This window comes from Exophiala bonariae (genome assembly GCF_035927105.1).
Source record: "Exophiala bonariae strain CCFEE 5792 chromosome Unknown scaffold_1, whole genome shotgun sequence".
Classification (NCBI taxonomy): Eukaryota; Fungi; Ascomycota; class Eurotiomycetes; order Chaetothyriales; family Herpotrichiellaceae; genus Exophiala; species Exophiala bonariae.
In genome coordinates this window covers 1,087,182-1,100,924 of record NW_027042476.1, presented here as the reverse complement: position 1 = coordinate 1,100,924, position 13,743 = coordinate 1,087,182, and the positions used below count along the sequence as shown (strand labels likewise).

At 49.4% G+C, this 13,743-nt stretch overlaps 5 protein-coding genes across 5 annotated transcripts; 1 reads left to right on the top strand and 4 right to left on the bottom strand.

Moving 5' to 3' along the window:
- Nucleotides 1–94: 94 nt before the first annotated feature.
- LTR84_000390 (uncharacterized protein) lies at nucleotides 95–2,222 on the bottom strand (the record flags this gene model as incomplete). Its single annotated transcript, XM_064844021.1, has 2 exons — nucleotides 95–1,134; nucleotides 1,184–2,222. 2 exons carry the CDS (start codon nucleotides 2,220–2,222, stop codon nucleotides 95–97), a joined length of 2,079 nt encoding a protein of 692 aa, XP_064711881.1.
- Nucleotides 2,223–3,450: 1,228 nt separating this feature from the next.
- On the bottom strand, nucleotides 3,451–6,112 carry LTR84_000389 (uncharacterized protein; the record flags this gene model as incomplete). The annotated part of the gene is made up of 3 exons (XM_064844020.1): nucleotides 3,451–5,674; nucleotides 5,729–5,815; nucleotides 5,862–6,112. The coding sequence occupies 3 exons, from the start codon at nucleotides 6,110–6,112 to the stop codon at nucleotides 3,451–3,453; spliced, it is 2,562 nt and encodes an 853-aa protein (XP_064711880.1).
- Nucleotides 6,113–7,261: 1,149 nt separating this feature from the next.
- On the bottom strand, nucleotides 7,262–8,406 carry PEP2_1 (Vacuolar protease A; the record flags this gene model as incomplete). Its single annotated transcript, XM_064844019.1, has 3 exons — nucleotides 7,262–7,331; nucleotides 7,385–8,255; nucleotides 8,310–8,406. 3 exons carry the CDS (start codon nucleotides 8,404–8,406, stop codon nucleotides 7,262–7,264), a joined length of 1,038 nt encoding a protein of 345 aa, XP_064711879.1.
- Nucleotides 8,407–9,483: 1,077 nt separating this feature from the next.
- LTR84_000387 (uncharacterized protein) lies at nucleotides 9,484–10,572 on the bottom strand (the record flags this gene model as incomplete). The annotated part of the gene is made up of 1 exon (XM_064844018.1): nucleotides 9,484–10,572. One exon carries the CDS (start codon nucleotides 10,570–10,572, stop codon nucleotides 9,484–9,486), a length of 1,089 nt encoding a protein of 362 aa, XP_064711878.1.
- A 464-nt stretch (nucleotides 10,573–11,036) lies between these two features.
- LTR84_000386 (uncharacterized protein) lies at nucleotides 11,037–12,114 on the top strand (the record flags this gene model as incomplete). Its single annotated transcript, XM_064844017.1, has 5 exons — nucleotides 11,037–11,043; nucleotides 11,111–11,173; nucleotides 11,308–11,402; nucleotides 11,462–11,674; nucleotides 11,728–12,114. The coding sequence occupies 5 exons, from the start codon at nucleotides 11,037–11,039 to the stop codon at nucleotides 12,112–12,114; spliced, it is 765 nt and encodes a 254-aa protein (XP_064711877.1).
- Between the last annotated feature and the right edge of the window lie 1,629 nt (nucleotides 12,115–13,743).

Sequence of the window (13,743 nt, the reverse complement as noted above, 5' to 3'; positions counted from 1 at the left end):
GTAATACATCGTCCAGGAAACAAAGAGAAGACAGGCTGCATACCCAGAGAACATCTAATCGCGCGAAAAGAAGCGAGGCTGCCTCTTCACTCAATCAGTCGTCACCAAGATCGCGTTTAAATTCGAAGAAAGTTGACTCCACCCCTTCACCGACCTGGTTATTAGGAAGAGGAGACCAGGATCTGCCGCTGTTTCTTATGCCCTTCGCAATCGCATTCGTCCGAGAGGTTGCTCCGGGAGCATCCGGAGATGGGATCGTAGGGCTGAAATCGAAGTTCGTCGATGGATTCGTGGTCGACGAGAGGCTTGATGCTTTCGTGAATGGTGGTTCAGCACCCGATGAGTGGATAATATGCGCTTGTGAGGAAGATGTGGTTTGGTAGGGCAGAGTATGCGAGAGTGCGAGTGGCTTTGGCCATAGTAATGACCTGATGTTGTTCCAGGGCCGCTTTGAATACCTGTTGTCAGGAGCCATAGGGTGACTATTTCCTTCAAAATACGGTCCGCTAGACTGCAACGTCTTGGCTGCCTCCTGCATGTTTGCCGAGTTCATTGTCGGAGGGCTTTGGACACCAGTGAGTGTCGCCTCCCCCCTGCGTCGAATCAAAGATCGAATATCCGACTCCCTCATGGCTGGCTGGACTTCCTCGTTGCCGAAATCGTTTTTCAAGGCATGTGCCAAGTCCACGCTTGCGCTGTAAATTCCAAACGTTTTTTGACTGTGTCGACTCTTCTGTTTTTGATCATACAATTGGATATAAAGCCATAAAGCATATGTTCCGATTGACCATATACAGAGTAATAGTGACGTGATGAAAAGTATGAGGAATGAAAAGCCCCAACTATGGTGTTCGCTATATCGACAAGACGTATGATCGAGCATGTAATCCCAAGAATATGTTTCATTTCGATACGTCCAGAATGTTGACGGTTGTATATCTTGAACATAATGCAGCTTGGAGGTATGCTTGCCATTCGTTATATCCTCAAGATATCCTGCTAAAATTCCAAGTGAAGAACTGGGATAAGAAGTTGTGATGTTGAGTGTTGGAGAGCTCAAGTTGTGTTGAAGATCATCCATGTTGAACACGCTTGGGAGGACTTTTTTCGCGCTAAGACCATAGTTGTTCACGTCTGTTTGGTAGTCAGCATCTCTGATAGTGTCTTCAGCTAGTAATCTCACATTGAACAGTCCGCCAGAACAATGAACAGTTGCCAGGCACGTACTCCCAAGGCCCATCATCATCGGTGGTATCTTTTACGCTTCCTTCATCGTCCTCACCATCTTCAGGGAGAAACCCTTGGGCAACGCACTCTCTCCCGGTCGTTATGAGAACTTGGGATGGTTCGCCTATTCTCCATGCATCGGCGATGGCAAAATGCACAACTTGGAAATTGTCCCACTTCACGAGCTCACCATCATACGTCTCCATCACGGCATAGTAGATACTGCTGTAGCCCGTCATTGCCGTGGCCCAAGAGGAGAAGCTGATGACAAACATCGAGCTCAACACAATCCAGACACTGATCAGTCGTGCCAGTGCTCCGCGCCTGGTCAGAAGATCTCTGGCCAATCCCATGGTCCGAATGAACGTAGGCGGTGCAAATGCCAATGCTTCGTAGGTGGAGTAAGAGACCGGGGCATCTTGCATTGCCAACGACAGATACTGTGATGAAACCCTGTAGGTAATCCACGCAAGGATCGCTTGTACTGCCCTGCCAGCTATGTTGTCCCAAACAACGTCGATGAATTTCGCAATCGGAAAGGACATTTGACCCCATGTCATGGTAATATAGAATAGCCCAGACGGGTTCCACTGGCTCATTGAGGGATTATCGAGCGGCGTGAAGACTCCGTTGAAGTTGCAGTGATTGAACATGCTGTTCCAATACTCTGAATGGAAATTGTAAAGTTGGGGAGAGTTTATGACCACGACGAGCATGATTACTGGTAGGGAGAATCCTATGAAGACACTGGCATGTTTCACACCCGAGGAAGCACTTGATTGAATGATCTGCGTCGGGTCCGAGCGATGGTCACGCTGAAGTCGATCATGGTAGATATCATTGTCGCTCTGGTGATGATCCGTGAGCTTCTCTGGCTCATCTAAGACACCATGTCTGCGGTTGTGGTCGCGATCGCCGTGATCACGACGCCGTCTGTTGACCTCTAGCCATGGTCTCGAGTCTATGTGTATCGGCCCGCCGAATGACGTTGCCATCGATGCAGCGTTGATAGTTCATCTGGGTGATAATCATCGAGACTGTGAGAAGAGATGAGGGAAAGGAAACGAGATTTCACCCCAAGCTAAAGGTGCAGCAAAGCCATGGTTAGTTCTCGGGCGTTCATTCAAGCGAGATCGAATAGAGCTTAAATTCTACGGACAAAGCCATCGAATCAACAGGCTCTGTTAAAAACACTCTTGCGATTGCGAAGGTGTTCAGGGGCGAGATTGGAAAGGTCTGCGCGGCATGAAGCCGTTGGTGGCAGAAATCCGGACAACCAGATTGGTACAATTGGACATGTCTTGCGTTAACCCATGCTCTTTCCAAAGTCCTGATGCCACGGAACAGACCATTAAGGCAAAGAAATTTCGTGTCCTTGATGACTGATCCGTGGATTTACGGAGCCAGAGCCTCCACGACCCGGGCACTGGCCGGTGAGACGAATAAACGGTGGGATGGCTTGAAATGGCCCCCAACGGAGAGCGCATGACAGGAGCTCCAAATCTTCTTTTGGACAGATTCTTCTGTTCAGTTGTTGTATACAACTTTCTCCTCTCAGTGCGTGGAAGTTGCGAGGCACTGGGCATGGCAGAAGGGCAATTGAAGGACTAAAGTGTTTAGAAAATTTGATGGACCGGAGAGGGAGGGTGTGATGACCAAGAGCTGTCCCTCAACAATTAGATACTACCTCGCTCTCATCTCAGGAGGCGGGCTAACGTAGCTCACTGAGTTCTAAACCTCGTCACGGTTGAGCGTTGAGAAGTGCTTGTTGCCTTGTTGTTGCACTGTCATTGTCGCCGCACTCCGAGCCTGTTTACTTGAACTTATGGGTAGAGTCAATGATCAGTACCCCATGGAAAGGTAGCCCGAGTGCGAGCTCTTGCGCGAAATTTCCTCCGGAGGTAAGTATGATGCTTCCTATATTACCCGCTTCGTAGGAAATGAGTCGAACGATTCATGTTACTGGCGAATTACTGACCCTTGAGACAAATTTGGTTCAACCGTCTTTGTGTCATACCAACTATTGCTTAAATACTCCAAGACTGGTTCTGGATTGATATCCTGGAGTCGTTGATGCCATGCCATGCTGAAAAAGCAACTCATACGCTATGCAAAAATTGCTTGACCTGCCGACGCCTTGCTGCATGGATCGTAATACACACACAGAACTAGAATCGAATCAAGCAACATGACCCCCTGAGTTCGCCAACAAAGACCAGTGTGTCAGCCCAGGATTCTCGACGTCTCCAACTCGGCGTCAGCCTCGTCAAGTTCTCGTTCAAGTTCTCTGGCTAGCTCGTCATCTGAGTCTTCTTCATCAGCAAGCTCGTTTTCTTCGACAGCCTCGACTTTCGCCTGTTCACGCTTGATCTGTTCTTCTGTCTCGCGCTCACTGGGTGTATTGCCTGCCTCGGAGTTTCGTTGGCTGTCGATGTTGTGGACTGACTTGAGTCCGCTGCCAGTCACCTTCCGCTTTGACTTGGGTGAATCATCGATATTGCTGTCTTCGGCCTCGAAGTCATCTCTTCTCCTCTTTGCAGCTCGTCTTTCCCTAAAACTCAGAGCTGACCCTACAGAGTCTGTATCGCTTTCACTATCGACTTCGCTTCCCATGAATTCCTTGAGTTCGGCATCAATATCGGCCCATTCGTCTCGGTCAATGGTCAGCGGGCTACCGTCATCAACAAATTCGTCTTCCTGACCATTTTCGACATTTGCCGAGGATGAGATGTCTAACTTGAGTTTCTTTTTGGATGGTTGATCATCTTCGGTTTCAAGTCCAGTTGACTCTCCGTCAGAAGAGCTGAGGAGAAAGTTACGCGAAGATGCATTGGACTTTTCCATGTCATCCCCCATTTCACTGGCCGGTTCGAGCTTCTGTTTACCCACACCTTCCAGGAGGTAGGGACGTTCGTCTAGCTTGCGCCACTGCTGCATCGATTCAATCAACCAAGGAGTACCTACAACCTTGATTCCACGTTTCACAGCTTGCTTAACTTTGGCGGTCCCTGGGCGTACTGCGATAACATGCGTCACATCCCGGGTGATTTTGTCCGTGATGGATGCACCAAAGCTCTTCGCCCAGATACTGATGTCGGCATTTTGGACATCGGTTCCTAAGGGGAGTACCCCACTGAATACGATCTTGACGCTTGAGAGGATACGTTGCTTCATTAGAGGCATCAGCTTTTTGACGTCGGGTACCAGTAAGAGGTCCACAGCTGTGCTATCTTCTTCATCATTGTTGGGTAGAGGTGGCTTGCGTTTCCCAATAAGTTCTGCAACCCGACCGCCTTTGCCCCCTAGTCTCTTTCGATCATATTCCGCAAAAAATGCAGAGTGTACAGCTGTCAAGGCTGATTCGAGATGGATCAGTTCTTCATCGTCGTTCTTCAAAATGCTATGCCGTGGCTTGGGCCTTGCTGTAGGGGTGGTCTCAGACGATTCTGACGAGTCACTCGAATCAGAGTCTGTAGATTGGGAGGCCTGAGCATCTCCGTTAGCGACTGCCTCGGCTTGATCCTTCTCATCTTGCTCCAATTGCATCTTTAGCAGTGGCTTGTCCGAAAGTTGCGAAGTGATGATTTCCTCTTGGCCCTTCGTCTGCAATTCGCGCACAACTGGATCATCGCTTCCACTCATGGCCATTAATTGTTCTAGAGCAGATGAAGCGTCTTCAGCCAGGACCGTTGAAGCACCAACGCCATTGGAGGTTTGGTGGGAGTCTTCTTCAATCTGATCTGTTCCATTGGTAACGACATCATCGCTTTCCAGTTTGGGCGTGCTTTGAATTTCTTGTTTCTTTGGCAAGAAGCTCGAATTGATGTCTCCAATACCAACGAAGAAATCAAAGGGTGTCACCCTGATCAGATTCGAGGTCCACTTCCATACATCACCTCTATCGTCAATGATGACTACCATTTTGGTGTCCACAGGAAAGAGGCGTTCGAGGTTCTTGGCCACCATGCTGCCACTCTCATCACGACTCAGTATCCGGTCACCAAAATATCTGCGGTCTGGGTCAACAATGTTGGCAATCTGCTGAGCATACTGTCGAGTTCCCATGGTGTAGATGTGAAGCTCAAAAAGTTGTGCGACGTTCTCAAGAAACTCTGCGAGCCCTGGCCGCAGCTTGATGTAGTACCAACAACCTCTCATTCCCGGACCATCATCAATGAGTTGGAACGCGCGGACATCTTTGACAGCTTCATAATTCGGGTTGTCCTTGTCCTTCTGCCATTCAGCTATCGTCGGATCGACAGCTGCATGTATGATGGTCTGATCCAGATCAACGACAAGAGACAGCTTTCTCGACGATAGAAGACGGCGTTTAGCTTCCTCGTCAACACTGTTGGCCTCTTCTTTGCTGATGGTCAGATGGGGAGTATCGTGTGCCATGCGAATGGGTGCTCGATCGGCGTCTGTAGTCTCGCTACCTGCTTGGACACTCGAGGGGGATTAGCAACTAGCGAAGGGACACTGGACATATCGCAGAACTTACGTCGTCATATCTCTTCCGCAGTTGGTGCACATGCCTAGGAAATGGACGGTATGAGGACATTCCTCCTCGATTTCACAGATATCTGCTCTGAAGGTTTTTAGTGCTGCCTGCGCCAAAATTATGATAGACTCACGGTTGTGTCAAGACATCTCCCTCCCAGACTCTCCATCCCTTGATTGAGCCCTGGAGGGTACTAGGAAAGCGAGCGACGAATTTCTTGTCGACTTCAGTTTCCTCATCGCCATACCGAGTGCCAACCGTGACCTTTGTGGTGTAGGAGTAGAGCAATAGGTCGTCATTGAGAGAAACAGAATCTCCTACATGTTTCTCAATTTTTGTGATGGTGAGAGGATAGTGAAGGTTTTTGGGTAATCGCAATAGCATTCCGAACGTGTTGGGGCAGTCAAGGACATTGACTGGATCATGTAGAGAGAGAGAACAAGGATTCCCGGAGTGGTGGTGTTTATTTCGCTGCTGTGCGGGTGTTGCGGTCGTGGTTACGGAAGCGAGTCGGAGAAACGTGAGCGTGAAGCGAGGAGGAAATAAATGTTGGAGAGAAGGCCAACGAGTAGCTGCTGGGTAGGAAAGGAATTAGGAGTAGATGGGTCCGGTAGGATGTTTAGACCGGATCAGACGTGTTTGCATCGGATTCCAGAAGTACGAATTGTGACAATGATGCCGGATCGAAGTAAGCAAGCACTGTGGCTGCAAATGCTATACACACGGCGGGCTGTAGTATAAGTGATGTCGGTTCTTGGGATCAACCACGACGGGTGCAGAGTGGGCGTGGAGTATCCGTACTCCGAGCAATGGGTGCTTTAGTGTGGGTAGGTTGGGGGAGGTAAACCAAGGGCGAGGTACGCGTAAATATGCGTAGGGGTATGCCGTGGACGGTGAAGTGGTATGTGGCCGAAAGGAAACACAGGTATGGATTGCAGTGGTTCTGGTTCTGTGAGAGGATCGTGACTTTGGATGGAATTCACACTCCAATTCTTGACAAGCGAACTGGCGAACTGGAACACTCAAGCTGAGCAGTGAGGAGACGGAAGCTCTTATGCTTAACAGGTCCTGGCACTAATCGGCTTGGCAGATGCATTAGCCCCGCTTGTTGCCGTCACTGCAGAACACTGAGGCAGGAGCGAGGAAAGGGAGGAGCGATTTGTTAGTCGTTGCTCCCTCTGTTGGAGCCATGTCTTGTGGTCACGAGACGAGATTGCGAGCAAGGTCATGGTAAAACCACGCCACTATTAGACGGTCGTCTAGTCCAATTCACAATGATATGCATCGCCGGTTCAGTTTGCAATTGTTACATTGCTAATGGGAGCAGTCTGCTCAGATATATTGTGCCAACGAGGGGCAATCAAAGCGAGCTTAAGTACATAAAAGGGCCACAACTCAAAACTAACGGTTCGGACATTTTGGCTTTTGGAGAGACTCCTCTGCGGGCGGCGATGACGAACTTCCTTGCTACGAAAAACAACTTTGAGCTATTGTGACATATTTGCCTCAACCTGAGTACAGCCGAGTAAACTTCTATTTGGCTTTGGCCAAAGCGACAGAGTTGCTGCCGAGGTCATAGACACTGTACCATTTTCGCAAGAAGCTTGTGCGGGTTAGCAAGAAGAACGTTCACAAATACAAAGGAGAAAGACTGACCTATCACCAAGGATAGCAAGGGGCCCTGTGGGAGCTGGGAAATCCATGCCCATGAAGCTAGAAATGCATGAGCCTTGAACCTCCAGAATATAGTCATATGCTGTGATCTCAAAGTCGTATCCGCTGAGAGAAAAGCTGATGTCAGGAAGAGAGTCACGCTTGTCACATTCGACTGTGTATTGGCCATTGAATCCCTTCTTGGCTCCAATTTCCTTGTTGAGCAACTCAGCTAGAGTGGATGGAAGGGCAATTAACGAGGTGCCAGTATCAAGGATCACACCGGTGTTATCGAGATCCGCGGTTTCCTTGCCGAAGGTGATTGAGTCGAGATTTACCTCCCAATAAGCCTTGCGACGGAGGGGAATCTTGACCAGCTTGCCAGTGTAGTGGGAACTGTCAATTCCACCAAAGGTGGCCTCTGACTCGGTTCCGTCATCGGTGTTTCCGAGGTAGAAGGCAAAGACTGGTTCGTCGAGGAGTCCTTGATCGACCATGTTGTAGAATGGGGGAGGGATATGATTGACTGAAATGGTATCATAACCCAGTCCAAGGATACCGTCAAAACGACCAAAGGCAAAGGCAAGTCCAGGTTCGTTGGTCGTTTCTCCGAAAAGCTGGTCCTTGATCTTCAAGTCTCCAATACGGAGAACGTCTTTGGAGATGAAACCAGACACTTCACCAGATCCATAGCGAATGCCAAATTCTGATCCATTCTTCTTGTAGGTTGAAGATGAAGATGAGTCATACTTCTGATGCAGGTAGCAGGCGATTGAGCCACACTCTGAGCTTGGAACCCAGAGGTTGGAACTGCCAGTATCAAGGACGACCTTGAATTCTTGGGGTGGCGTTCCGATGGCGATCGTGCTGAAGTCTAATCATCATCATCAATATCATAGTGCAGATAGCCGCAGGGAGTATTCTTTACATTGTGCATTCAAGAAGTTTTCAACGGGAACATCATGGGGCCCCTTCTCAAGATCAATTGAGGTATGTCTGAAGATATCTTCCGATGCACCACCCATTACTGTCTGGGGTTGGCTGTATTTATGGCGAAGAGCATTCATATGGTCGCCAATGTTGGCAGCGGTCTGACAGGTCTTAATTAGCGCCTTGAAGAATTGATACTCCTGAAATTGCCAACTTACGAGCTGTTCCTCCAGAGGCACCTTTTGCAGCTTCATCCGATGCATGCCTGCGTTGGCGGCACCGAGCAGCGCAGCTGCTGCGATGGCAACGTTGTTCTTCATCGTCACAATCACCGAGTAGTAATAAGAAGAAAGGGGAGATACAAGACCAGGCTGCTTGAAGATGCAGCAATTGGGATGATGGAGAGAAGGATGATAAGAAGGAGGAAGGGTGTTGACGAAGACGAGAAGGTTAGTACGTTTGGGGGTGCAGGCAACCACTATCGGAGTAAGAGGGATGACGGGATGACGAAGGGAAAGCTCTGGGGTGCCAGCCACCCACCAGCTGCCGCCGTAACTGTAGGTACGGAGGAGTGGGCTCAGGTCACGAGTCACATGGCCAGGTTCCTGTTCCTGTTCCTGTTCAAGTTGGTGGCGACTCCACCCGCCGGCTCCCACTTGCCAAGTCTCTACCTCTTAAAAGTCCCACACTCAAGTTGTGTCTGCTCTCGTCGCGGAGCAACCAAGGCGCTTTGGGCACCCAATATGAAACTTCCAGGTTGGCCATACAGCCTGCCAATATTACCTCTACTCGATCTGTCTCACGGTTTGAAACTGAGGCGGCAAGCAACTAGGTTCAAATATCATTAAATACTCACGTACGGATACCGAGTACCTCATACTGAGATTCAGTATAACTTTGGTCGGTCCAAGGGTCCACATCTCAATTCTTGTCCAATGAATGTTTGCTCCTCAATGTATATCTTAGGCGACACCTCACAAGATTTCCACATTGGCAACAAAGAGAAACTCATATCTTGAGCATACTGATGTCCCTCGGACAAAGCCTCAAAGGGACAAGATCGATGTAACACCGTGGTTGCTTACTACCAGCCTCTTAGTTTGTGAATTTCATTGCTAAAATAGGTGCAGATGACATGCAAGTAATATCATCTGTAAGTTGTTCAAACCAACTTAATCGTCGGATGAATCTTCGCCGCTGCTGCTAGTATCATCCTCCTCGCTGCTGGTGTCATCGCTGCTGGTGTCATCATCGTCGCTATTGCTGTCGCTGTCACTGCTACTAGAGCTCGAGCTGTCGTACTCGATGACATTCGTTCTGTTCTTTCTCTTCTTCTCTTTGGTGTTCGAAGCAGACGAGGTCAGTCGGTTTGTTGTCGTGCTTGCTATAGGCGAACCCAGAGCCAAGAGGACGAGCTTCGCCCGAGGTTGTCGTTGAATCCAACGTGTGTATTCGCCATGTTCGCCAATGCTTTCCACTGCGCTCTTTCCATCGTCTTCTTCCAGATCTTGAAGGAATCGCATTTGATATTCTTCATCTTTATTCGTATCCCGTTGTGTACCAGTCTCTCCATTCGTAGAACTAGTTTCGTTGTTCAATTCCTTCTCGCTCTCAGACCTCAATCTCTGTCGTGCATTTGCCCCCTGCAAGCCGTGAATATATCTGGCTAGAGGAATCTCGTATGTACGAGGAACGTCGTTCACTGAAAAGATATGCTTCAGGAGCCAGGTCTCTCGGTTTTTGCTGAACTTCCATGATGATCGTGCGCTGTGATATTGGTTTAGATACTCTAGAGCCGGGTGAGTCTGATGCCGTACGGGCTGATGCTTCGCAACCTTTGACTTTGACTTGATTTTGGACTTTGGCTTTGACTTTGGCTTTTGGAGGCCAGCACTATCTGCGGGACTCTGAGGTTTTGGCGAATCTAATGCCTTCGTATCGGATGAGAAGGAGACTTGCTTCTTCACCCTTGAGCCGTTTTTATGGTCACGGGCTACAGATGAAGCTGACTTCTGGTCCAAAAGTATATCAGACTCTTGGCCTTGGGTGGTTGGGGCGACATGCTTTTCGGTCTTTCGCTTTTTCTTCAATGGCTGTGAAGGTTCTCTTCGAGCCTCTAGAGGCGAGCTTGTAGTCTCCTTCCCACGAACTAAAGCAGTTTTGACCAGATCACTGGGCTTACTGTTGACTGGAGCATCCTGGTCAGCGTATTTGAGTTTCAGACCGAGTCGTTTCCAAGCTGGCACAGATGCTGATGCCATCTTGGATATCAATTTCAACTGCCTGGCTTGTCCACTAAAATATTGCAAGCTACCGACGTGATGGCAAACCTTGTTTCGCACTGGCGAACAAGATATTCATCGAAGCTGAGGTTTCAGGACGACCAACCAATGCCAATCAATTTGACAAAAATTATTGGAAAGATTTCGTTGTGCCACAAGTGGCGGTGCAGGTCTCTCCCCGTGAGGCTTAGCTTGCTTCAATTTCGGCCAAGTACAGCGTGCCCAAATGCACTTTTGCAATTGCAGTGCTGCACCTGCAGGCATCGCGAACCGCGTAATGGCCTTTCCAAATATCATAAACTATCAGCCATCCTCCCACTTGCACTCTGGATCCTCTGACAACAAAAGTCTCTCGATTTCGAGCTATAATCCCTTCAAGGTCTCATCATCATCCATTACAGTGCATAATTGGTCCAAGGTGCCTCGGTTGAAGTTGGTCCAAGATGTCTGGTCCGTACTTTTGCCCTCCGTTTCCCAGCTGGATCGGGAACACCGAGCTGACCAGATCTCAATACAGGGAGCGCGGGTTATGATCGGCACATCACAATCTTTTCAGATCAAGGTCGTTTATATCAAGTCGGTATGTTCCTCGAGCCCCAAGATTTGGTGGTCCTCCTGTCGTTGACGGCTCCCACTGCGACCTTCGTCTCGGTATCCCAACCACAACCAGCACCAAATAAAAGCCTTATACAAGATACTAATGTCCAATTACAGAATATGCCTTCAAGGCCATCACAGCTGCAAACATTACATCGGTTGGAGTGAGAGGCAAGTCATGTGCGGTCGTACTCTCACAAAAGAAAGTGCCTGTTAGTTGCACCCATTCCAAAGCCGGCTTACCATACCGTGGCTAAGTCAGATTTCACAGGACAAGCTCATCGATCCTTCCTCCGTCTCCCACGTCTTCAAGATCTCATCTTCAGTCGGCTGCGTCATGACTGGTTCAATAGCAGACGCAAGAGCCTCAGTAGATCGTGCTCGAGGCGAGGCTGCAGAATTCAGATACAAGAATGGCTATGAGATGCCGTGTGACGTTCTGGCCAAACGTCTAGCAAACATCAACCAAGTCTACACTCAAAGAGTAGGCCCACATACAGTACCTGATGGGTTGAAGCATTGCTGACACAGTCCTAGGCCTACATGAGACCACTGGGTGTGGCAACAACATTGGTGTCGGTCGACGACGAGTTTGGCCCCCAATTATACAAGTGTGATCCTGCCGGTTACTACGTTGGCTACAAAGCAACAGCTTCCGGGCCTAAACAACAGGAGGCGCTCAACCATCTCGAGAAGAAGCTGAAGAACAAAGATGCTGCCCCTGGAAGCTGGGAGGAGGTTGTCGAATTAGGCATCGGCACACTTAGCACGGTGCTAAGCGTTGACTTCAAGAAGGGTGAACTGGAGATTGGCATTGTGGGTGGACCCAAGGCTGATGGAAGCGAAGGGGTAGAACGAGAGTTCCGGACGTTAACTGAAGATGAGATTGAAGAGCGACTTCAAGCCATTGCTGAGCGTGATTGAGCCTAGCGTGCTGGAGAAGGAAAAACGCTGAAATTTCATTCACCATTAAAACGAAGAGCCGAGAGGTTTCCTGTTCACAACCACGCTGGACAAGGATATGTTTTGCTGCTCAGCTCTGGTAACGGAAGAACATTTTGTCGAAGAAGTATGGGGGCCACGGCTAGTGGATGGGTGATGTTGTGCAGGCTGAGGGAGCTGACTTGCCGTGCGTATGGATACCCAAAAAGATATTGTGGGATCTAAGGAGTGACGCATGAGATCCACCAGAATCCGTCTTTCAATGTGCTGGAGTGATAGGGCGTTGAAGGTTCCGAAAGATTCGTGCCTCAGGCGTGACGAGTCTGAACATCGAGGTTGAGGTGCCGTGGCTTTCAGTGGCTTGTTGAGGCTGGAAAGATGGGTAGCGAATGAGGTAGATCGAGAAGCATCTATTCCCTAGCTGTGACTTGTCAACCAAGACAGGAGAAGTAGCCCTGGACCTCTTGACATTCAGTTCTCCATGCAACATGACGGAGAGACTAGGTGCAGGAAGACATCCTTGCAAAAGAACAGAAGCGAGGTGAATGAAAATAGCGTAAGCGAATGAGGATACAGTGGAAAGTTCAGCTGCATTGTCGAACTGACGCCGTTGCCAAAAACTGTCCCCACAGCGTGTGTTCCTGCCGCAGACTGGCATGCTTGTGGCCTCGGGGCACTTCAGCTGTCCGGATTGAGACTGACAACCTGGAGGCTGCCGAAGCTTAACTGTGTAGCCTCAAATTTGGGTTGAGTGGTTTAACCATGATCCATTCGAGTTGGATGGTCTTGTACGCTAGCTATTCCGGACCAGGTACAACACCCAAGCTCCGTGGGCTTTCTCGTCTGACTCTCCTTCCCCCGACATCAAGCACCGGCTTTCTGGATTTATTCTTGTCAGACTGCCATCGCGCCTTCCCGGGCTTAGGTTTGACCTACTAAGCCTCTTTCTCTACCGCTTGCCATATCCATCCAGCACTAATCACCCATGACCTTGGATATGGTGAGAATGGATCCAGTCACACCTGCTTCAGGGCCACAATTGCGTTTTCCCGCACATGGCCTTTTACACCGGCGTTCATCTGTGGCCTCGTGTCTGATTTCCCATACTCCAGTCAAGATTCCCCCTCCTGCACGACGCCAAAACGGTGGCTTGCACGCGGGCTGCTGATCGCTTTCCAGCACTGGGTACGCTACAGCAGAGCCTCGAAACATCCGTCGCCAATACTACAGGCCTAGAAACATCCCGATGGTCTCTACATCCCATTACACAGCCCAATGGCTGGCCGTGATGCCTCCAAGCCCTCTGGTGTCCGTCCACAGCCGTCTTGATCTTTCTCGTCTCCCAAGGACCGTGCCTGTCTTAGTGTTGCAAAACTTGCCTCCAGCTTCGACGTCGCTCTGCTTTCATCCTTTCACTCAGTGACTCTACCCTTGAAAGCTGGAACACCTGCTCCTATTCTTCTACGGCTGCGGGCCGTCCCCAACATTGTAAGACCGATCCCCTTGGTGTGAATGGTCAGATGTCAAGAAAGCCACGAGATTGAGCCTCTCAAAGCACATCTAGTATTGTCACCATCCGGTGTCCATCCATTTTACAAGACACTCGGTTAG